General features: G+C 41.0%; 1 protein-coding gene across 1 annotated transcript in view; it reads right to left on the bottom strand.

The window, feature by feature from the left end:
• LOC309548122 (uncharacterized protein) overlaps window positions 1-26,293 on the bottom strand; it is a 537,501-nt gene that overhangs the window by 297,843 nt on the left and 213,365 nt on the right. The window contains exon 11 of the mRNA XM_082248087.1: window positions 5,380-5,520. Within this exon, the coding sequence (XP_082104213.1) occupies window positions 5,380-5,520 (141 nt within the window). The remainder of the gene's footprint in view (window positions 1-5,379; window positions 5,521-26,293) is intronic.

Raw genomic sequence — 26,293 nt, 5'->3', positions numbered from 1 at the left:
GCCCAAGGTCTTATCCATCCCCAGGACATGCCACTGTCTCCTGAATATCTCTTCTATTCTCCGGTAATCCTGAGAATAGTCCGATAGGAAACTAAATTCCTTTGTATTAACCAGTCCACCAGTGGTATTTCCTATCACCTTTCAACAGATCAGCCCTTGTAGTTGACAAAACTCTCTGTATTTCACAATCCAAAGCTTCCTCTCTATATCCCTTGTTAACAAATTTATTTTTAACGACAAGGGACTGAGAGAGGAAATCCTGCTCATAGGTGCAATTGCGCCTTATGCGCATCAATTGCCCCCGGGGAATGTTCTTTAACCATACAGGGTGGTGTCCACTTTGAATGGACAGGTAACTGTTCCTGTTGGTCGGTTTGAAGTACACTTTAGTAGTGAACCTCGTGCCCTCTCTCTGAATAAGAACATCCAAAAAGTGCACTTCCCTCTCACTCCATACATAATCTAATTTGATGTTATTCTGGTTATTATTTAAGTGGGACATGAAAGACAACAAGGAGGACTCTGGTCCCTCCCATACGAAGATAATATCATCTATAAACCTGCGATAATATCTTAGCTCAGGTCTATTGATGTTAAAAACTAATTTGTCTTCCCACTCTGCCATAAAAATATTGGCAAGACTGGGAGCAAATTTGGCACCCATGGCCACCCCTGTTTTCTGACTATAAAAGGTGTTTTGATACCAGAAATAGTTGAGACCAAGGCAAAAATCTAGAGCCTTCTGGATGAAAACCTTTTGTTCAAAAGGTACCTCATCCCTTCTGCTCAAAGCCCAATTAAGAGCCAAAAGGGCATCATCATGCTGGATGATGGTGTACAGGGACGACACGTCCGCCGTCACTCGGGTGAGGAGGACATTTTCAAAACCCTTAAAATATTATCTGTAATTCTTGAAAAAAAAGTTTCCATTGGTAAAAGTCGTTTTAAAGGGGATTACATACATCTATGTAATCCAACTTATTAAAAATGGGTGGAACTCCACGTTAAGTAAGAGACCTTCCTTTAAGGAGTGCTTGTGGAGGCCTCCTGTACATTTGGCTCTGAGCGTTGCATTCCCACCTATGCCTCCCTCACCTCCCATGCTTCCTGTGCCTGAGTCCTCTAGTGAAGTAGAGCCCATACAGATGGGCTTCAAACGTCTCTCTGCTGAAGAGAGGGCCTTTGGGAGAAGGGAGAAATGATGTCTTTAGTGCGGCCAAGCAAGTCACTTATGGAAGTATTGTCTAACCCATCCGGGAAATGCCCCCCACCTGAGGTCTTGTAGGGGACAGCCTACAATACCGCTGCAGCCTCATGCCTCCCCACTTCCCACTGAGGCTATTGATGGGAGATCTCTACAGTCTGCCCATGTGACCCATGAAACCACTCAGTTGACCATGGGTGTAGTGACTCTTAACCAAGAGATAATCCAATTCCAAATCATTTCCTCACCTCATTACCCAGTTGTCATTGGTTATCCTTGATTACAGAGTCTCAATCCTTAATTTGATTGGCGTAGAGCCAAGGTTCTGTCATCTGGCCTCCAAATGAAGCTACGTGCATTGGTGGCGTAACGCAGAGAGGTTGAGCCTGGCGGTGGGAATTTTCACTAGATCACGTGAGAAGATGGATTTTATTGTATGCTTGTTTTTTACCTAATAAACATGGGTGCGTTTTATAAAGTGGGTTCTGTGCAGTGTGTTGAGCCTAATAACCCAGGTGCTGCACTATTGGAGGCTGTTTTATCTGTTTGTTGCCTATGACCTATGTGTGAGCTGTGTGGAGTCATCCTGAAGAAGGAATTCCATCATTCTAAAAGGGAACCTGAACACCAGAGTTTGGTCCATCAGATTGATCTACATTTCTGCTTTGTTGACCCTTTGTTGACCCTTAATGAAGGTAAGCTTGCACTTCACCTGGTGAAAGGAGCACGAGTGGAAAATTTTCCTTACACTATGGTGTCATCCCCATTAAGTACCTTATCAAATAGAGGCCTTTTTGATTGCACAAGCTATGAGAAGCTTTATTATTAATTGCAGTGGCCTTTTTTGCTTTATATGTTTGTTTATGGATTTTATTTGCACTGGCACTTTTTATATTTGAAACACTTACCAATTTAGATTTGTCACTTTCTAATTATTATTTTTACCTTGATTTAGAGGCAGTGCAATCACACATTTTAATATTGAGGTTCTTTCATAGTCGCCACAATGCACTAATTTTTAAAAAAATAAATAAGGTCATGTGCACTTCTTCAGTCTCTTCATTGTCAGAGGAGTACCGTGAATTCTGTGATGTCTTTGACAAAGAGCAGGCCGGTATTTTGCAGCCACATCGGGCTTATGACTGCACAATTGACCTTCCACCTGGTGCCATTCCTCCTCATGGCCGGAATTACCCTCTGTCTGTCTTGGAGAATAAGGCTATGGAGGAGTATGTTGTGGATTCACTATCCCGGGGATTCATATACAAATCCTCTTCACCTGTAGGTGCTGTCTTTTTCTTTGTGAAAAAGATGAGTAGTGAACTGAGACCCTGTATTGATTAAACAGTTCTCAATCTCATTACTGTTAAAAATGCTTATCCAATTCCATTAATAACAGAATTATTTGACAGCCTCAAGGGAGCAACGGTCTTCACTAAGCTCAATTTGAGAGGGGCATACAATCTCGTGAGGATTAAAGAGGGTCACAAATGGAAAACTACATTTAATAGGAGCAGACGCTACAAACACCTCGTTATGCCCTTTGGCCTCTGCAATGCTCCTGCAGTTTTACAGGAATTTATTAACAATGTCCTCCGAAAAATGTGGTGATTTACCTCAATGATATTCTCATATATTCGAAACACAGACGTCACCCGTGTGCTACAGCGGTTGAGAGAGAACATGTATTGTAAGTTGGAAAAATGCGTGTTTCATCGTGAACAGGTAAAATTTTTGGGTTATGTCATATCTGTTGCCAGGTTTTCGATGGGCCCAGAGAAACTATCTTCAGTCTAACAGTGGCCTTGACCCATAGGTCTACGTCCTCTACAATGTTTTCCTGGCTTTGCCATTTATTATCTGAAATGTATTCATAATTTCCTTTCTCTGATCAAACCCCTGACTGATATGAGCAAAAAAGAGGGAACCCCACAGAATTTGTCCCCGAATTCAAATAAAGCCTTTGAATTCCTTCAGCTTTCCTTTCCGGGAGTTCAGGTTTCCTTTTACTCGGCATATCATCCACAGTCCAATGAGGCCGGAAAACAGGCTAACCAAGCCTTGGAGCAGTTTCTACGTTGCTATATTTCAGACCACAATAATAACTGGTCAGACCTGTTGCCTTGGGTTGAGTTTGCTCACAATAGCGCCATCAATGCAGCCTTCCGATTATCTCCATTTATGATAAACTAGGGTTCTAGTCATCCAAGAATCCTTGCAACTCTCTAGGAAGAGGTACACACTCCACGCTGACCTCTGACACCTACCTGTGCCCTCCTACCAAGTTGGGGAGAGGGTCTGGCTGGCCTCCCAATCCTCCATGTTCACTCACTAAAACTGGCACCTCGGTATATTGAGCCTTTCTGCATACTCTGTAAGGTTAACCCAGGGACCTATGCATTAAATCTTCTGTCCAACATGTGTATTTCCAACGTATTCCATGTTTCTTTATTAAAATCTTTGGTGTATAACTACTATACCACCTCAGTACCATGCCCTTGCCCAGTTCAGGTTGACAACCATGAGGAGTATGAGATACAATCTAGTTCACTGGAGGGGTTATGGTCTGGAGGAACGCTTTTGGGTCTCATCTTTGGATGTACATGCTCCTGCCCTCCCCTGTGTTTTCCATATATGTTTTCCCCTCAAGCCTGGTGCCCCTCTGAGGGGAGGGGTTGTTGAGTAGGGGGTACTGTCAGGGCTGGGCTCCTGCTACTTAACGAGCCGCTCTCTTCTTTCAGTGCTCAGATGCTCCTCAACTGTCGGTTAGTTACCAGCCACTCGTTGTCACCACAGTAACTCACCTGGTTATCATACACCTGCCTCATTAGTCCAGCCTACTGCCAGTCCCTTTTTGCTATTAAAGCAGCTTAGCTCATTTTTTCCTTTCCCAATGCATGGTCTATGATCTCTAAGTGTGTTCCCTCCTGTGCTCCTGTGTATGACTTGGCCTGGCTGACTTCCTGTCCGATTCCTGCTCCTGATGTTTGCTACTGACTACTCTGACTTCTGGTTTCCTGACCCTGGCTCGTCTGATTACCCGCACTGCCATCCAAACCCTGGCTTCTGTTTTTTACTAGGTTCCTAAACTGTGTTATTTTTGTCATTTTATTAAAGGTGTGATTTTAACTGCACTCTGTCTCCATATGTTTTTATGGCTCTCGACAGAATCACAAAAATTGTATCTCAAAGCAGAAAGTGTAGAATGTGCCCTTAGCTAAAAAACTGCACAATGGTAATCCTTGGAATTCCATTAAATTATTATTTTTAAAACAAAGACTGTATATACAGTAAAATTGATATATAAAAAAATGTTAATTTATTTTTAATATATTTTTAAACTGTATAAACTTAGGAAAAGCTAAAATTAACTTTGACCCAAAACAACTATTGTTTTCCTCTAAGAGATGCAGTACACAGAAATGCATAGGTCCCCTAGCGAATTCTTAATAGAATAATAAGTAGTCAAATGCATGTGACAAGAGTAGATGCCAAATAGACCTGAAACAAGCATGTGTATGACACCTGATATGTGAATGATAATATAACGACAGAAAGAACCCGTATTTCTGTCTTGATTGGTTTCATTTAAACTTTCCTTTTATTTCTGCTCAAAAACACAGTTTTCATTTTTTATCTATTTAAAAGTGTTACTAAAGGCAAAACTTTTTTTTTAGTTTTGGATAGAGTGGAGATGGATTAGAACACCTGTTAGATTTTCATTGCCACCTCTGCCCCATTAGGGAGATTTATCCTCTCTTTATCCTGTTTACCATTATAAATGAAAGTGAAAGAAAAAAATATTAGGTTGCCCCATTAAGTAATAGAGGGGGAAATCTTCCAATGGAGATGCTAGTTCTGGTAACCTTAGTGACAACCCAGGACTCCCTTAATTTGGAGGAATTTCCTGTCACTTCCTGATTTAGCTATGAGACAGGAAGTGAAGAGAAAAAAAAATGATGTGGGTTTTACCCCTTTCTTACTCTATCCAAATTGAAAAACAAAATTGCATATTGTTAAACTTTACTTACTAGGCAAGGGGAGAGCAAAAGTTATATATTTTACAAGTTTAAAATTTACATGTCAACTGTCTACTGGAAAAGTGAAAAGTAATGTACAGAAGCAGAACATTGTAATACTAACCTATATGTTAGCTTAACCTTTGTTATGCTTACCTCACCCATCCATTTTCTGAGTATGATAACTGGATTTGCCAACAGTTCTCCTTGATTGTCTATGTTGTCCAGTTTGTGTCCAGCTGCATATAGTTTCATAGCTTCTTCCCTTTCATGAGCTATTAGGTCTGCCAAAAAATCCTGTAATAAGAAATGTACCAATCTAATTATTGGGTATCAAAAACAGCTGTCTGTGTCAGAATGATGCTATTTACTGTCACTGTTACTGATATTTACAAAATCAAAACATCTGTTTGCAAATTGAATGTTAACTATTATTCAATTGTATTTTTAATATGTTATTTATTATATTAATCAAGATAGTCCAATTGATTTAAGTATAGACTCGCAATTTTGGGAGCTGATCCGTGGAAACCCCTGCCCCCCCCCCCCCCCCCCCCCGCTGTTACCCAGCCTTACTACTTATTGTTATGCTTTATTTACATTTTACTATCCCTCCCGACATCCCTTCCTTGCTGTTCTCGTTTCCCTCTTCTCTTTCTTTCTTCCCCTGCATCTTCCTTTCTCCTCCTTTACTCCCCCTGTTTACACTTTATAAACTTCCATTCCCTTTTCTTCTTACAGACTATTTCTTACGAGGCTTGACACTCAGTCTTTTTGTCTTATCTGTATCATGTCATATCTTTCATGTCCCCTTATGAGGGTTAACCTGAAGCTCTTACCGGCTCCACGAGTCCCCTTAACCTTACACACATATGGCTTTATGGCTCCCAATTATTTAAAAAAAAAAAACCGTCTTTGTTGTTCTCTTATGATGCGTCTTGTTGTTGAATCCTATTAGTCTTGAATCTTCGATTATATACATTTGAATTGTTTGTAATAGTTGACACACTTATTGTTTTTTCCTTATATTAATAAAAATATTTTCACCTCTAATAAAGATAGTCCAAATGATCATTTATTTATATAAATTTGGTTAGTTTGATATTCTATATTTTATTTTAGGATGGTGTTCTATAATACAAATACTGTATGTATATAGAGAGAATGAACACTTAACCACTTCTGGACCGAAAGGATACACCTAGCAGATCTTCAAAAATGTTGTTAAGAATGATCTTGCCTGTGTATACCCCTCCATCAGCAGTTAAACTCATGAGAATGGGACCACTGAGAGACTGTCAAGGTCAAGTGAGTTTTTCTCAGGGTGGGAGCAAGGTCTACCAGAAGTTTCAATTGCATGGATGCATTGTAGTGGGTAATTTGATTGATGGATAGCCATTAAAGGTAGCCCAGGGAAGAATAGTGACTATGGACATTTTTTCCAGTGTGACAGCTAAGGTGCTGTTTAGGCCTTCCATTCTTCTGGAGACCTTTGACCTGTGTAGCTCTATCCCTGTGATCTTAGCAAGATTGCCTAGTAGGAGTGTGAGAGGGACAAATAGGAAGAGATTCACAAGGGTAAAATATATCTGTCCCATAGCTAAAATGCTAACTCCACTTTTGTGGGAACAAAATTAGCAAATAAAAAAAATATATATAGTGTATACAATTGCGACTCAAGTAATATTGCAATTGAATGGTTTTAAAAATGACCTTTCCTTTTTAATCTACAGCGCTATAACTTTCTGTAAAATGCAATGCAATATGGCTACTGGTGGTGTTCTGTACACAGATGGTGTACAGAATGCCCCCTGAAAATGTAATTTCCTGCTTGAGTGACTGGCTTACAGATTTTTCCAGAAGTCTGCACTACGGTACAAGTCAGACTTTTGGCATCCCCTGCAACAAAAATTAAATTTTTGGTGAGATACTCCCAAAGGGAAATCATGTCTAAAGGGATGCAGACCCTGCCAATTTCCTCATTAGAGCCCTGAAGGTGCAGCAGCTGATTGATACTTATAAAACGACTCCCATACAGATTCCCTTGGACACAGACAAACAAACAGCTATTTCTTCAGAACAACAAAAGGTGGGAATCTGTAAAAACATTTGTTAAAATCCTTGCAATGTACATGGATCACCCAGAGGGAAAAAAACATTTTCTCAACAAAAGTGGAGTTACTCTTTAAGGTCAGGGAGTGTGAAAAAAGGAGAGAGGGATTTCTGACTGACAGAAAGCAGGGGGATGTCCAGAGTAAGGCATTCTCAACAAGGGAAGAGATATAGTTTCCCAAATGTGCATGTGCTTTTCGGTTCTCATTATGAAAGCAATCTACTATGCTTAGGAAAACAGCAGCATTATGACATGGTTCAAAGTCAAAAATTCCAGCCCTTCTCTTTGGGCTTCATCAAAGTGTCATATCATACCAATGTTTTTCTCTTATCCCAAACAAATTTAAATACAGAATTCGAGTTTTTTGAAGAACGATTGTTGGGAAGTGATGGAGACTGTATGAAATACATACAGCAGAAGAGAAAGGATGTCCATTTTAAAGGAAAACTGTACTTTTGGTAAAAGTTGTCCTTTGATGAGTGCAGCAGCCTCCAAGTGCAGCCTATCTGTTCATATGCTCAATAGGGATGATTGAACTTTTGAAAAGTTCGGTTCGGCCAGAACATCCGAACTTCCCGAAAGTTCGGCCCGGATTTCAGAACCCCATTGAAATCAATGGGACCCGAACTTCGGTAATCAAAAAACACAATTTTTAAGCCCTAAAACCCAATAAATGCCCCTAAAAAGTGACTAGGGTTCTGGGTCATGCCCCATTTACTATTAATCACACAAAAAAGTTCTTAAAAATTGTCATTTTTGATAAAAAAGCCAATTATTGAAAAAAAAAGAGAGATTTTTTTATTTTGACTTTGGATTTAGTATCTGGGGGGTCTAAAAAGTGTACATGTGAAGTTTCAGCTCTGTAGCATGTCCAGAACAATGAAAAAAAAAAAGATAATTTTTCAGTAGAACAGGGATGTGGGACCCTCCTTTTACACCTATATGATCTTTTTTTCACAGGTTTTTTCACAGGTACACCTTTTAGACCCCACAGACACAAAATCACACAAAAAAAGTTCTTAAAAATTGTCATTTTTGATAAAAAAGCCAATTATTGAAAAATTAAAAAAAAAAAAAGATATTTTTGGATTTCGTATCTGGGGGGTCTAAAAAGTGTACATGGGAAGCTTAAGCTCTGTAGCATGTCCAGAACCATAAAAAAAAAAATCGTTTGTATTAGAACACTTTCAGCACAGGAGTTTTCACACCTTGCCGGTTTAATAGCAGGCATTTTTTTGGGTTCTTTGCAGTCAGGAAAAACATCTGAAGTTGTGTATAGTGGTACTGTGCACAAGTTCTGATGTTTTGCCTGCCTCCAAAAACCCCCCAAAAATGCCAGCAAAAACACACCTGGGCATTTTTTTTGACGCTAGCGTTTTTTTTGGCATTTTTTTGGGTTCTTTTGAGGCAGGCAAAACATCTGAACTTGTGTATAGTGGTGTACTGTATATACACACATACATATATTTATATACACACCTAGACATATATAGGTGTGATAGTAGCAGAAATATATGCTTGCGCTAATGAAATCATTTACAGTAATATATTTCTGCTACTATCACACCTATATATGGCTAGGTGTCTATATACATATAATTATGTGTGTATATATACCACTATACACAAGTTCAGATGTTTTGCCTGCCTCAAAAGAACCCCAAAAAATGCCAAAGAAAACGCTAGCGTCAAAAAAAAATGCCCAGGTGTGTTTTTGCTGGCATTTTTTGGGAGTTTTTGGAGGCAGGCAAAACATCAGAACTTGTGCACAGTACCACTATACACAAGTTCAGATGTTTTTCCTGACTGCAAAGAACCCAAAAAAATGCCTGCTATTAAACCGGCAAGGTGTGAAACCCGAGAAGCCAACCCCCTGTGCTGAAAGTGTTCTAATACAAACGATCTTTTTTTTTTATAGTTCTGGACATGCTACAGAGCTGAAACTTCACATGTACACTTTTTAGACCCCCCAGATACGAAATCCAAAGTAAAAATAAAAAAATCTCTTTTTTTAAAAAAATTTTTTAATAATTGGCTTTTTTTTATCAAAAATGACAATTTTTAAGAACTTTTTTGTGTGATTTCGTATCTGGGGGGTCTAAAAGGTGTACCTGTGAAGTTTCAGCTCTGTAGCGTGTCCAGAATCATAAAAAAAAAAGGATTGTTTGTATTAGAACACTTTCAGCACAGGGGGTTGGCTTCTCTTCTCGGTTTTCACAACTTGTCGGTTTAATAGCAGGCATTTTTTTGGGTTCTTTGCAGTCAGGAAAAACATCTGAACTTGTGTATAGTGGTACTGTGCACAAGTTCTGATGTTTTGCCTGCCTCCAAAAACTCCCAAAAAATTCCATTTCTCTATAGCGGTCACCCTGCTATGGAAGGGTTTTGTCACCCTTCCATAGCAGTCATTGTCAGTTTACCCTACACTACACTACGGTCACCCTGACACTTCACACTTTCCCTACAGAAACTAATTTTTTGAAGCTAACTTAAGTGTAAAGGAGCACTCTAACTACACTAGATATCCCTTTCCTCACACTAATAAATGCTAAATGACACTTTTAAAGTAAAATTAACAGAACTGCTTCCACTCTCTTCCATGTCCAGTATAACAATGCTAGGAATATGGCGGGGGCGATCTTATATACTGGGGGGCGTATTCACTAATGATTGGTCTAGGGACCCCCTAGTCACTCCAATCACATTCCTAGCATTCTCCTCAATTGGCTTTTGCTAATGGTTCTGGTCCAATCACGGCTTTTAAAGCCCATTTCCTGAAGCATTGCATTTTGGTCGGTTCTGGTTGCCGAATTCCGAACTTTTTGGGCAAAAAGTTCTAAATTCGGCCGAACCTCGAACACCCAATGTTCGGGCCGAACCGATGGTGGACCCGAACCGTTCGATCATCCCTAATGCTCAACTTCATCCTTGATTCAGCAATCTTCACTGTACATCTCCACCTGAAAATTTCTTCACAGGTGCCTCTTCAAGCTGTACTGTACATGCATGCCATGGCTTCATTCAGCACTTTGGGAAAAACCACACTCTGCAGGTGTCCGATCACATCATTAATATTCATTAAACTTAGAGGGGCTGTGGTGCACATGTTTAGGCTGAAGAGGACCCAGTGAGAACATTTACAGAAGCAAGGCTGTGCAGCTCCTAACTGGTTTGCACAGCAAAGATCACTGGATCAAAGAGAATGGTGATATAAGATCAGATAGGTAGCACTCAAGGAGGAAGGGGGGGGGGGCGGTTGTGCATTTTATTGAACAACTTGTATCAAAGGTACAGCTGTCCTTTGGGACAGTAATAACCCTAACTAGGACATACCCACTAGGCTCCATCTCAACACATTGTTTAACAGTTTGTATAGTTCAATGCGTACAGTTGCGCTATCTGCAATGATATGGACATGTTTAACCATGCAATGCATTCTGATTGTTATTTAAAGGGGTATGCATTTTGCAAAGATATCTGAGTTGGTTTGGTGAAGAAGAGATTGATAGATACATTAAAAGCAACCCAAAATCCTTTTTTCTATGCATTCGGAATAAATTACAGAAATAAGTCCCTCTGCATGAAGTTCAAAATAGTATTTATTCTCAAATTACATAAACAGCTGGTGGAGTTCCAGTTGCAATGTAAGGTTTTGTTCATTGCTTTAATAAATGCTATTTCGCTAGCCTTAGAGCAGTAGATGACACAGGAAATAAATAGTGATTGCTTCAGTATTGTAGAAAGATGAGTGTATAGCTGCCTGCTGGCAGAAGGGTTAGTGACCGGCTGGAGCTTTTCCATGCAGAGTTCTGGTTGTATAACTGCATGGGAGAGTGTCCTTGTCTTATATAAATGTTTCTTTATATTGTGAGTTCTGAAAATAAATGTATAAAGTGTAAAACTTAAATGGAAATGAGTGTATAAACTATGTAAAACTGTAAAATAACAATAAAAAAAAAAAAAAAACCCTCTCTTAACAGGATGTTGCTCACACCATGTACAAGCAAAGTTTTAGTAATTTAAGTTTTTAAAAGCCATTATAAGAAATTGGCTAACATTAGAATAAAGAAGAACCCATTGCTATGTAAACATATTGCACAGAATAGGTAGGTCAGGAAGGGTAGTGGCTAATATTGGGTTGATAATAAAAAATAATTGGAACATCAATGTCTTGAATCTTACCAATTAATATAATGCATTTCCCACTAGGGTGTTTAATCTTTTTCTCACGATAAAACGGCATTTATGTTAAAAACAAATTGAAATGGCACAATTGTATTTCCAACATTTGGCAAATAAATTGGAAGAAGGTATTAAACTACATGGTGGCAGAGGTAATGGAGAATTGTGTCACCTGGAGGTAAAGAACACTGATGAGAATAATTTCACACTAACGGAAAGCTTGTATGTGCATATTCAAAGAAGTCAAACCACAGACATTCAATTAAAACCCCCTTAGGAGTATGATCACAAGCGATTCTATCATTTTATTTAGCACAAACATTTTGGTACTGTTATAATTTGCTGCTTTACTGATACCTAACAGTATTGACACTTTAGGGAGAAAACAAAGCAAGTATGCCCCTGTGTATGTTAATTTGGTGTTAGGTATTAGATTTATAGGTTTGAATAAGTTAGTATTATGGCCAGGGTTAGGGTATTGAGGTTACTGAGGTACTGTCATTTTGGCCATTCAGGGTGTAATGACAGTGTCTCTTAAAAGCTCACCCACTCAGCAAGTTATACTCAATGATCCACACTCCCTTGCTGCCTCCTCACTGCATGAGTCCACCATGTGTAAGTCTTAAAACAAGAGAAGTGCCGCTCCAAGTGAGATCATTGGGTAGATTAGATTACACACATGGGTGCTAGCCCCGGCCCGCATTCGTGGGATACATGTTTTAAAAAGAAATTGCTGCACACCATGACAATGTAAGTCTGTTTATTGCAACATTCCAGTAAATCCAACAAAGATCACCACTGGACAGTAGCAGATGCAGAAGTTTGACGCATTTTACACAATTATACTGTGCCTATTCATAACGGTATGAGTAAGCACAGTATAATTGTGTGAAGTGCACCAACCTTCTGCCCCGGTGGATGTTGTCTTTGATCCCTACCCCAAAAGGCACACCCACACACAACCACACACACACACGTACACATGTGTAACAGTGTTTCTGTCTGGTGATTGCTCACTCAATATATAACTGTTGCATAAAGAAGACATATGTTCGACTATAATTAAAGGTCTAGCTCTATTAGAGTAATAAAGCAAGGGCTGGTAGGTGGCAAAGAAGAATGCTGAGGAAGGGAGCTTCTAGGAGACACTGGGGTTATTTTACTAAAGGCAAATAGACTGCAAGTTTTGAAGTGCAGTTGCCCCAGAGTGAATTAGGGTAAGCTCTACTGATTTCCATCACGCAATCATGTGTAAGCAAAAATGCTGTTTTTTTATTTTATTTTCCTTGCATGTAATAGGTATTCTTTGCAAAGTGAAGCTTCACCTCATTTACTAAGCTCTGGAGCAACTGCACTTGCAAAGTGCACAGTCTGTTTGCCTTTAGTAAATCAACCCAACTACTTCTGCTCTAAATTGGGACAATTACAGTGTATCTTTAGGTGTTACAATTGTAAATAAAAAGATGTTGTAAACCTTAGACATTAAAATATGAACAAAGCATTTCCCTTTATAGTATGTACTTGTTTCAATTAAGAGCACTATAAGCTTCATTCCTGTCTACTGCTTCATTCCTCTGCTATCAGTATGAATAGCTTCTGACAGGATTTCCTGACACCAAAAGAAAAATGGTGACAGGGGAGGGAACTCCAGCTGATTGATAGCAACAGATCTGTTCCTTTGTGCTGTGGGAAGGGGGATGAATCAGCTCCCAGAGCTCTTCTCACTGAGATCTGCAGTTTAATTCCAGCTCTCCACCCCCTTTTTTATGACATTAGACAAGCTTTATAAATTCTTGACTTTAAGTGGATGTGGAGAAGAAAAGACTGCAGTTCAGGTGGAACTATGGGCAAAACATTTATTTTCATAACACAAATGAGGGTTATAACCTCTGTTAGATTTTTTTTTTTTTGCCATCTGTGTCCCATTTTGGATATTTTCCTTCACTTCCTGTCCTATAGCCCAACAGGAAGTAAGATGAAATCCCTGCAAGTTAAGGGAATTCCTTGTCACCAGAACTAGCGTCCCAATTGGTATATTTCCCCTCTATTACTTTTTGGGGGACAACCCAAAATTTGAGTTTTTCTTTAACTTTCAATGATAATGTTAAACATGGGAAAAAAATGAGGATGAATCTCCCTAATGGGAGCAGAGACAGCAAAAAAAAAAAACTGACAGGGGTTCTAATTCATCTCCACTCTATCCAAAACTAAAAAAAACGTCTGCCTTTAGTTATACTTTAACCAATTCTGGACCAGAAGCATTTACCCCCTTAATGACTAGGCCATTTTTTTGTGATTCGGCATTGCATTACTTAAACGTAAATGTGCGGCGGGCAGTCCGGAAGCTGTTAAACAGGTACAATTTATGTAGGAGGATGTGTTCCATCTCTGCGTATCACCTGATCATTGGACTGGGTATAGGTAAGATTTTACAACCCCTTTAAGGCCGGGTTCACACTAGCTGCAGATGTGGCTCACAGCAGGGGGTCTGGTGTGTCCTTGTTCTCCGTTTCAGGTGCGATTCAGGTTTACCTTTTTTGCCTGAATTTGGACCTGAAACAAAGCCAAAGATACACAGGATCCTTTTCCATCCATCCAATTTGCAGAAGTGTGAACGTGTATTGGTGTCACTGGTCCCCAGAAAGTGTCACTTAGTGTCAGATTTGTCTGCCACAATGTTGCAGTCCCGCTAAAAATTGCTGATCGCCGCCATTACTAGTAAAGACAATAAAGAAAAGTAAATAAATCTATCCCATAGTTTGTAGACGCTATAACTTTTGCACAAAGCAACCAATATACACTTAGTAGGATTTTTGTTTACCAAAAATATGTAGCAGAATACAAATTGACCTAAATTAATGAAGAAATTTGAGTTTTTAATTTTTTTTATTTATTTTATATTTTTTATATTTTATTTTATTTATTTATATATTTTATAGCAGAAAGTAAAAAATATTGTTTTTATTCCCAAAATTGAGGTTCTTACTTTGTTTATAGCACAAAAAATAAAATAGGTGATAAAATAACACCAAAAGAAAGCTCTTATTTGTGGGAAAAAGACATCAATTTTATTTGGGTACAGTGTCGCACGACCAGGTAATTGTCAGTTAAAGCAACGTAGTGCACTATTGCAAAAAATAGCCTGGTCAGGAAGGGGGTAAAACCTTCCGAAGCTGAAGTGGTTAATTCATCAATAAGACTTATGTTTGATTAAAGAAAACTGCATCTTCTTGCATAACAACCAAATTGCTCCAGAAATAAAACTTAATAGATGCCTGTACTTTCTACAGTACAGTAGATAAACGGTTTTCAAACTAGTAAAAGTTAAAAAAAGAATTAGGGTAAAAAACAATCAGTTAATAGATTTGAATTCATTTTTATGTATTTGTTTTTGTTCTAATGCTAATGAGTACACAAAAGTAGATTTTGTTTATACATGCTTGCAAACAATTCTTTTTAAAGCTTCTATTAGTAAATCATTTAAATCACTTTTATAAAACTGTCTCTGTTTAATGTTTTTTTTATGTACATGGCTTACTTTCTTTACTTACTATGTTAAGGTCGCTGTAAACACAAAATAAACACAAATGGACCTGAATTTTGTTGGCACAAATCCACCTTGTGTGAGATTTATTAGGTACTTTTTCAGAATATCTATAAATATTTTTTTGGGCAGACTACCATTTTAAAGAGAGATGCAACAACACCATCCTTTCAAAATAAATTTATTGGCATTTTTCCATCCAAGAGGTGACTGACTGCCAAAGCCAAAGTTTGGATCAAATGATGCTTTACAACCAAAATCCAGCAACGCTGGATTCTCACCATCTGCCTTTTAAAATACTAGCGTGGCTTTAACTCATTCAAAGGCTCCTGAATCAGCTGTTGTAATTACTGCACTGACAACATATGTCAATATTCAGCAGAGGGGAAACTGTTCACAATTAATTACCCAGAAAATACTAGGAATGCGGTTTGTGAGAATTTTTTTCTGAAGATGATATCAGGCGCTTTTCAGTGTGGCAAATTCGCTAGTTTGCTTAACAGAGCATCACTTTCCTCACAGTATAAAAAAAAACAACAGCAAATGCTGTGTGAGGACAAAAACTCTCTTGGTATTAATAGAAAATCTACGCTCTAAAACACCCCGTACCCAAGAGATCTGATGACTTAGCCAAGAGCAGAGCTAACTAATAATAAAGTCAAGACACTTCAGCTTAGAAAAAAAATCTAAGCAGGGATATCTCCAGACAGCAGTAACAACATAAAGGAACAAAGAATTGTGAAGTATTCTAAGGTAAAATGTCTCAAAATAACCATCAAGAGGTATCTGATAGGTTGCCACCAACATATGGTAGTCAATTTAGCAGGAGAATGCACATAGGTAGAGTTAAAGGGAATGTGTGGGGGATTTAATTCAATACACTTAAAAATATGTATATTTGTTGAGCATTTTTTACAATAGGGGAATGTACAAACTAACACTTTCAGGTTGTTTCTTCACAATTTGACACTCAGGGCAAAATTTACAATGCGAGGACAGACAGTACAGTTACAATACAATTCAATACAGGAGTAATCAGAGGGCCCTGCTCGTTAGAGCTTACAATCTAAAAGGGAGGGTCAAGTGATACAAAAGGTAATACCTGTGGGGAATGAGCTGATTGAGAAAATAAAAGTACAGTGGTTAGGTGGAGGCAGGATAACCTTGTCTAAAGAGAAAAGTTTTCAGGGATCACCTTAAAATGGATAGTTGGACAGATTGGTGTAGAGAATTCAAAAGGATGGAAGAGGCTCGAGCAAGCCCTGGAAGTGAGCATGGGAGGAGGTGACAAGTAAACTAGAGAGCAGGAGGTCTTGGGGGAATAAAGAGAAGGATTTTATAGGTAGTAGAGATGGCCTTGCAGTTCGCCCGGCGGTCGGTTCGTGGCAAATTTTGCTTGTTCGCTACCCGCCAATTTTTCGAACACATGGCGTTGTTTGCGGCGGCCATATTAGTTTACATTGGGGAGAACTGTGACCCATGACACAGCCGTCAGGTGGAACAGGACAGCCAATTGAAACATTTCAGCACATGGACATGCCCCCTACCCTATAAATAAACCTGAGCTGTCGGCCATTTCACATTCTGCTTTTTGTCAGCGTAGGGAGAGGTTGGCTGTGTTCATGAGGGAGAGATTGCCAGACACAAATAGCTCTGTTAAGATCCGCAAAAGTCCTTTTCAGGGCTGGTATTTCGGTATAGGTCTACTAGTATCTTTTCAGGTTAAGGGCAGGTATCCAGTCGGTGCTTTAGGGGCAGTTAGAGATTGGCAGCAGTCACACAAATCGCTCTGTTAATGTCCACATAAGTCAGTTTCAGGGCTGGTATTTCGGTATAGGTCCAGTCTCTTTTCAGGTTAGGGACAAGTATCCAGTCTGTGCTTTAGGGGCAGTTAGAGATCGGCAGCAGTCACACAAATTGCTCTGTTAATGTCCACAAAAGTCATTTAACCACTTAAGCCCCGGAGGATTAAGGCCCTCAAAGACCAGGGCCTATTTTGCGATTTTTGCTCTGCGTGACTTTAACGGACAATTGCTCGGTCGTGCGACACTGTACCCAAATTAAATTGACATTCTTTTTTTTTCCCACAAACAGAGCTTTCTTTTGGTGGTATTTGATCACCTGTGTGATTTTTACTTTTTGCGATATAAACAAAAAAAAGCGTCAATTTTGAAAAAATAACAATATTTTTCACATTCTTTATATGAAATTCCCCCCTGAAAATGTAAAATTCTAAATTTTTTAACATTTTAGGCCAATTTGTTTTCTGCCACATATTTTTAGTGAAAAAAATCGCAATAAGCGTATTTTGATTGGTTTGCGCAAAAGTTATTGCGTTTACCAACTACGGGTAAGATTTATGTAATTTTTATTGTTTTTTTTTTAACTAGTGATGGCGGCGATCTGCGATTTTTTTTTTTGCGGGACTGCGACTTTGCGGCGGACAGATCGGACCCTTGACTGACATTTTTGAAACTTTGGGGGGTACCAGTGACATTACTACAGTAATCAGTGCTATACATATGCACTGTTACTTTTAAAAATGACACTGGCAGGGAAGGGGTTAACTTTATGATCCAGGGGTTAAGTGTGTCCCAAGGGGCGTGCTTCTAACTGTAAAGGGGCATGGCTTTTGATGTAACCACAGAGACATACGATCCTACATAGCAAGATCGTATGATCTCTGCTGTTACACCAGGGAGAATGACAGGCCGCCTTGTTTACATTAGCCGCCTGCCTTTCTCCCTCTCCAGCGGGAGATCGCGAGTGACCGGCGGACATCGGAGCCACCGGTCACTCGCGCAGGGATGGCTGTGAACAAGCGGGTGAGGGAGCATGCCTCCGGCGGCGTTCGCTCGCCCCCTATTGGCTCGCGGGTGAGTGACATTCCGATAGGTCACTTTTCCCAGGGGGGGGGCTGACCGCCGCAGTATATGTACTTGCGGCGGTCGGCAAGTGGTTAAGGGGCTGCAATTTTTTTGGTATTGCTGTGCAGTGCACTATATAGGGGGGAGGGGGGTAATCCACAGTATAATATACTTTGTAGAAAGCATATTATAGTGGATTAGTAGTATTATTGTGCACTGTGCAGCATTGTGACAGGTGTGGTGACTGAGCATTGCTGCAGCAATACTAAAAACAGTGCCAAACTCCCTGGCCAATTTTTTGAACAACTGGTGTGATAGACCAGTGGCCCCCCAATACCACATATTGAAGTGGGGTGTTATCTGAGTATACTTTTACGAGGTGTATTTGTGTCCTGCAACAATATTGCCTCTTTTGCTGAGTTAAGTCTGATACACACAGTGCCAAACTCCCTGGCCACTTTTTTGAACAACTGGTGTGATAAACCAGTGGCCCCCCAATACCACATATTGAAGTGGGGTGTTATTTAACAGTATACTTTTCTAAGAGTGTATTTTAGTCCTGCAAAAATTTGGCCTCTCTTGCTGTGTTAGCTGTGCTACACACAGTGACAACAGTTATTGGCCAATTATTTGTAGAACTGGTGTAATAAACCTGTGGCCCCCCAATACCACATATTGAAGCGGGGTGTTATCTGAGTATACTTTTACAAGTGTATTTGTGTCCTGCAACAATATTGCCTCTTTTGCTGAGTTAAGTCTGATACACACAGTGCCAAACTCCCTGGCCAATTTTTTGAACAACTGGTGTGATAGACCAGTGGCCCCCAATACCACATATTGAAGTGGGGTGTTATCTGAGTATACTTTTACAAGTGTATTTGTGTCCTGCAACAATATTGCCTCTTTTGCTGAGTTAAGTCTGATACACACAGTGCCAAACTCCCTGGCCAATTTTTTGAACAACATGTGTTATAAACCAGTGGCCCCCCAATACCACATATTGAATTGGGGTGTTATATGAGTATACTTTCATAATTGTATCGGTGTCCTGCAACAATATTGCCTCTTTTGCTGTGTTAACTCTGATACACACAGTGCCAAACTCACTGGCCAATTTTTTGAACAACTGGTGTGATAAACCAGTGGCCCCCTGTGACGAGACCAATCTCGCCACTGGGCGTTGGAGAAGCCTGGTTGCTTGCCTCCTGCAATATGACTATGGACCTAGGGGCTTTTACCCCTTTAAGACTGTATTTGGGCATGAAAACGTGCCTGCGGTCGGTCAGAAAAGGACTTCCGTCTAACTTTTTAACCCCTGGAGGGATTTCTATGATTTTTGGTTATGTTTGCATTTGAAGTATGCTGATTCTGAAAATGTAAGTTTTATTTGAATGTGATGCATATTTTAGAAGTTATGAAAATGTTGCTTTTGGCCTGAGGTGGCTTTGCATTCACCTATTGTCGGGTGTGCTAAGTATTCCTGTTCCATTCTTACATGCTAATGACCTTGCATTGTTCTGGCCAGGTGGCTAGATAATTAGTTTAGTGTTATTTTGTGCCTGTTTACAAATCTATCTGCATATGCTAATGCAATGAGACTCACATTACCTGATAGTGTATATAATGTGTTTGTGTGGATTTAATAAACAGTTCTAAGACAGTCCACTGCTTGAGCCTCACACGGAGCCTTGTCTCGTTCTTGGGGGGATTCACTGTATGCTGTTGGAGACTGATTGCTAGGAGTGTAAGCTGATGTATGCTTTTCCTGTTCGTCTGCTAGCAGCTATTTGTGAGGTTCCAGGTTGGAGTGCTATTTTGTATCCAGTTTGGGAGTTTGATGTTCTGCAGTAGCTGTGCCTGCTCTCTCAGAAAGGGGCATATCGCCTAAATGTATTTTAACCCCTTGTCTGCTGAAACGGTCCGTTACATTTGGTGGCAAGCGGCGGGATCGTTCTCACAGCCAGAAGGACAGCTACAGGAGGCACCATTCCGTGGATTTACAAGTTGGGGGCAACGCATGTCTCAGTACAGCGACCCTTAAAGCAACAGGATGGAACCAGCAGTGGAGTACAGATACTCTCTGAGAGAATATGACCGTATGGTGTGGTTACGGCTGAACTTCTTCGGACCCAATCCACTGGAGAGATCCAAGCGGTTCGTGAAGAACTTAGTTTTTGGGACTCTGCTAGACAGGGCAGAGAGAGAGGGCCAGCTGGCATGTTGGGAGGAACTCCAGCGGCAGGTACAGTTAAGGGAAGAGGAGAACCCAGTCTCCATTCCCCAGCGGCAGCCTGATTTATTGGGAATTGGGAGCCCAGTCTCCATTCTCCAGCGGCAGGCTGAGTTACAGGGGGCAGAGACAGTTGGTCCTGTCGCCCTGCAGCAGATTGATTTGTTGGGAATTGGGAGCTCAGTCTCCATCCCACAGCAGCAGAGTGTCCTGCAGGAAACAGAGAGCCCAGTCTCCTTTCCCCAGCAACAGGACACTGTATTGGGAGCAGAGACAGTCGGTCTCCCTCCCAGGGGCTGGAAGTATATTTGGGAGAGGAGCTTGTTACCCCCTCTCCCCATTGGCAGAGTGATATCCAGGGAATTGGGAGCGCAGTCTCCATCCCTCAGTGGCAGATTGAGTTACAGGGAGCAGACACAGTTGGTCCTGTCCCCCAGCGGCAGATTGAGCTATTGGGAATTGGGAGCCCAGTCTCCATCCCACAGCAGCAGCTTAACGTACCAGGGGGAGACAGTAAGCCCCCCAACAGTGCAGATGGGACCGTGGTCTCTGCACTCACAGCACAGGGGGTAGGGACAGTCGGTCCTGACCCCCAGCAACAGGGCTATTTAGCCAAAGGGGAGACAGTCGGTCTCCCCCTCCAACAACCCGTCTCCAACCAGGCTACTTCTGTGGTAGCGCTGGCACCAGGGCAGAGTACCGCTGGTCTCTGCCCACTCAGCAACCCACCAAGGCAGTCTGCCAGTCTCTCACACAGCCAAGGTGAGGCACCTGGACATGGACAAATTTCTCTTCTACCCAGGTGTAGCAACCAGTTATTTTGGGTGGGCTGTACTGCTGTCTCTGTTTTGTGGGTGGGCTGCTGGACTAACAAGGGCACTGACCGGCAGAAGGTCAGATACCCTGTCAGTCTGTTTGGAAAAGGGGAGAAATGTGACAAGACCAATCTCGCCACTGGGCATTGGAGAAGCCTGGTTGCTTGCCTCCTGCAATATGACTATGGACCTAGGGGCTTTTACCCCTTTAAGACTGTATTTGGGCATGAAAACGTGCCTGCGGTCGGTCAGAAAAGGACTTCCGTCTAACTTTTTAACCCCTGGAGGGATTTCTATGATTTTTGGTTATGTTTGCATTTGAAGTATGCTGATTCTGAAAATGTAAGATTTATTTGAATGTGATGCATATTTTAGAAGTTATGAAAATGTTGCTTTTGGCCTGAGGTGGCTTTGCATTCACCTATTGTCGGGTGTGCTAAGTATTCCTGTTCCATTCTTACATGCTAATGACCTTGCATTGTTCTGGCCAGGTGGCTAGATAATTAGTTTAGTGTTATTTTGTGCCTGTTTACAAATCTATCTGCATATGCTAATGCAATGAGACTCACATTACCTGATAGTGTATATAATGTGTTTGTGTGGATTTAATAAACAGTTCTAAGACAGTCCACTGCTTGAGCCTCACACGGAGCCTTGTCTCGTTCTTGGGGGGATTCACTGTATGCTGTTGGAGACTGATTGCTAGGAGTGTAAGCTGATGTATGCTTTTCCTGTTCGTCTGCTAGCAGCTATTCGTGAGGTTCCAGGTTGGAGTGCTATTTTGTATCCAGTTTGGGAGTTTGATGTTCTGCAGTAGCTGTGCCTGCTCTCTCAGAAAGGGGCATATCGCCTAAACGGATTTTAACCCCTTGTCTGCTGAAACGGTCCGTTACACCCCCCAATACCACATATTGAAGTGGGGTGTTATCTGAGTATACTTTTACAAGTGTATTTGTGTCCTGCAACAATATTGCCTCTTTCGCTGAGTTAAGTCTGATACAAACAGTGCCAAACTCCCTGGCCAATTTTTTGAACAACTTGTGTGATAAACCAGTGGCCCCCCAATACCACATATAGAAGTGGGGTGTTATCTGAGTATACTTTCATAAGTGTATTTGTGTCCTGCAACAATATTGCCTCTTTTGCTATGTTAACTCTGATACACACAGTGCCAAACTCACTGGCCAATTTTTTGAACAACTGCTGTGATAGACCAGTGGCCCCCAATACCACATATGAGATATGATATGAGATCCTTCTTTCAGCCAAACCATTGACAGCTGTACTCCCGATCCAGCAACAAGGACTGACAGGTGTCCGACTACATCGGATTAATGGCCGATGTGGACGCTCTAAGGAGCGATGAACCCCTGGACTACTGGGTGGGCAGGCTTGACCTCTGGCCAGAGCTTGCACAATTTTCAATGGAAATGTTGGCTTGCCCCCCATCTAGTGTCCTGTCCGAATGGACGATCAACGCAGCAGGGGGGATCGTGACCGATAAGCGCACTCGCCTAGCTCATGACAGTGTAGACTACCTCACATTTATAAAAATGAAGGAGGCATGGATCTCTGAGGAATTCAACACATGTGACCAGTAGACCATGTTTCATTGAAATTCCTCATGCCAGGCCACAAATATCTGCCAGACTGCCCATCCACCCACAGCAATTCCTGGTCCTTGGCTTCGCTACATACCGCAGCATAAAAGGCATTTCATGTCCATTGAATGGCAAATTTTTGGGGCCTTTCAGGGCCGACAATTATTTTTTCTGTGAATGCCTAATGTACCTCCAGCCACCAAATACTACGTTCTTAACTGTCAGTTAAACCCATGTGGGCTAATTTTTGGGGCCTATACAGGCCGACACTTACTTCTGTATACTGTGAATGCCTAATGTACCACCAGCCATCAAATACTACGTTCTTTGCTGTCAGTTAAACCCATGTGGGCTAATTTTTGGGGCCTATACAGGCCGACACTTACTTCTGTATACTGTGAATGCCTAATGTACCTTCAGCCACCAAATACTACGTTCTTAACTGTCAGGTAAACCCATGTGGGCTAATTTTTGGGGCCTATACTGGCCGACACTTACTTCTGTATCCTGCAAATGCCTAATGTACCTTCAGCCACAGAATACTACGTTCTTAGCTGTCAGGTAAACCCATGTTGGCTAATTTTTGGGGCCTATACAGGCCGACACTTACTTCTGTATACTGTGAATGCCTAATGTACCTTCAGGCATCGAATGCTACGTTCTTAGCTGTCAGGTAAACCCATGTGGGCTAATTTTTGGGGCCTATACTGGCCGACACTTACTTATTTATCCTGTGAATGCCTAATGTACCTTCAGCCACAGAATACTACGTTCTTAGCTGTCAGGTAAACCCATGTGGGCTAATTTTTGGGGCCTATACAGGCCAACACTTACTTCTGTATCCTGTCAATGCCTAATGTACCTTCAGCCACAGAATACTATGTTCTTAGCTGTCAGATAAACCCATGTGGGCTAATTTTTGCGGCCAATACTGGCCGACACTTACTTCTGTATCCTGTGAATGCCTAATGTACCTTCAGCCACAGAATACAGCATTCTTAGCTGTCAGGTAAACCCATGTGGGCTAATTTTTGGGGCCTATACTGGCCGACACACTTATTTATCCTGTGAATGCCTAATGTACCTTCAGTCACAGAATACAACGTTCTTAGCTGTCAGGTAAACGCATGTGGGCTAATTTTTGGGGCCTGGAATGGCCGACACTTACTTCTGTATCCTGTAAATGCCTAATTTTTCAGACTGGAATTGAAAATCAATGGGTCTGTAAAGGTTCCGCCAAATTGTGGAATGGATGCGGACCCATTTTACAGATATGTGAATTGACCCTATATGTATTTGACATGTATTTACCGGCTGCTGTCAGTACTGGCTGATTTATGAAAAAAAAATTATATTTTTTGCTGTAAAAAAAAATAAAAATTTTAGGGCAACGTTTCCAATTGCAATACTTCTGTTATGACATTGTCCATGTGCTGGGACTATTTGTGCACAGCTAGTACGTCTTTTGTGGCTGCAAATATGACCTAAAGTTTTTAAAGTTCGCCTCCCATTAAAGTCAATGGGGCCCACGCGAACTTGCGGTTCGCGGACTTTTGAGAAAATTTGCGACTGACGTTCGCGAACCACCCCGGACAATGTTCTCCATCACTATTCATAGGTAAATTCCATAGAATGGTACATTCCATAGACTAATGTAAAATGCGGAAACAGGAAGCCACATGTCCCTGCCTTTATACAACCCGCACCACATACAGTATTTTGTGTCACTCTCAAGGAAGAGACTCCTTTTGAGCTAAGAGGCTATTCTTATCTCTTTGATAAAAAGGAACAATCTTACCCGAGGTTAATATTTTCATGTTTCCAGAGGTTGCCTGCTTGGACGGTAGTCCCCGAGTAGTATTATCTGTTCAACAAGAGACATTAGCTCATCTACACACTTGAGGTCTGTATGCCTAATGTGCCACTGTTTCTTATCAGGCAGGGCTCTGAAATAACGGTTCCAGACCAGTCACTCCACAATCTGAGCAAGCTTCAGCACCTCCAGTTGACACCACTTTATTTGTTTAAATCATTGGAATTTGACATCATTTAGTACATTATGGGTTCCCCAGGGTCACGCTGCCCTCGGGTGGCCATGGAAACCTCGTGCCTGGCTAGGATTTCTATTTTGAGTTTAAGATACTCTTTGGCATCCTGGTGGTGTAAATTATGGTAACCCTTAGCTTGGCTAAGCAACTCTTTCAAAATAGCTGAGGTAGGATTGAACATTATCCTCGAGGGACAATTTCCATACACGACTCTGCACCACCTATCAAGGTGTAGAAGTCAGACCCTGCAATACCATCTGCCTCTCTAATAAATCCTCCACCTGCTGCTGTAAAAAAAGGTTCACTCACTGTTGTTCCTCTAAGGAAGCCTGATGAGCTACAGTCAACTGTTGCCCCTGTTGGGCGGTTAAGCAGTTCTCCTCTTGCTGGTTAGCATTTGTCAATACAAACTGTTTTACAAGCTCCTCCATTTTGTTCAGCAATAGGCATGTGTCACTCTAAAGCGCTACCCTCATCCAAGCACCATGTATGGAACAAGCTTTTCTAAAGCAAGACAGGAGGGCTTTGTATAGCTAGTGTATAGCATAAAACAAACAAAACATCGGCTTGTCCATGCCAACTAAACTCAGGTCTGCTTCTGACTAACTGATTGACCACCAGTGTGTTCCTCAAAGCAAACAGGCAGCACTTGAACTTTTTTTTTTTTTAACAGGAAACACTTGCCAGCACCAATGGTTTGATTACACATCAAGCAAATATATAAAATTTAAAAGGGGTCAGCGCCTATTAAAAGTATCTTTAAAACATTAAAAAGAAGTCCTTATAGCGTGTAGATGAGAGGATCACCACACAAGAAGAAGTCCTTATAACGTGTAGATGAGAGGATCACCGCACACCAATAACAGCAGAAGAGAGTGTGATCATAATCATCACCACTGTGTGAGAAAATAAATCTGCTTACCGGATTGTGTTGACCCTCAGATTATAGAGAAGTCAACACTAGCATGTGGAATACAGAAGCTGGATGAAACATCAGCTGTCTCGCTGTGCCATCTGTCCCCGCAGGCTGCTCCAATAAGATATACCTGAGAGGGTCCTACCTCCAGCAAGAGATGCAGAATAACCTCAAGGGGATGCAAATAACACAATAGCGCAGTCTGTCCAAAAGGAAAAAATTGCTTCTTTATTTATAGAATATTGCACTCACAAGCTTAAAAAAGTAAGAAATGTCAAATAAGTTTTCAAAGATGGCTGGGGCTAGTAGCATGCTTAAGTCACATGATTCTATCCCACCTTATGCATTTTGTCATAATCTGACATCCTCAGAGGCATGGTGGCTGGACGCAAGCACCCTCTGTATAGTAAACAAACCGGAAATGACCGGCCGGAAGTGCGACATCTCCACCATGTGTTCCATGGTTGCATTTCACAACCCAGAAGCGGCACTGTAAATAATATTATAACATATTCGTGATATGAGTCAAAAGATTTAAACATACCTTCCTTCTAAAGGCAGGGTAGAAAAATGTAAAGCATTCAGGAAGAGACAAATGAATAGCTAATCCATAGCAAGCAAATCATGTTAAAATACAAATCCCAACTAGAACAGCGCCATCTTGTGGAGATGCCAACACTTTCAACACTAAAACAATTAAACAATCCCCCAATCCCTAACTAAATACAATGGTCTCTCTACATAGTAATTAAAT

Source organism: Pelophylax lessonae (assembly GCF_965119305.1).
Source record: "Pelophylax lessonae genome assembly, chromosome: 2".
Lineage (NCBI taxonomy): Eukaryota > Metazoa > Chordata > Amphibia > Anura > Ranidae > Pelophylax > Pelophylax lessonae.
Note: the sequence above shows the minus strand (reverse complement) of the source record. Positions and strands in the feature narration are given on the sequence as shown.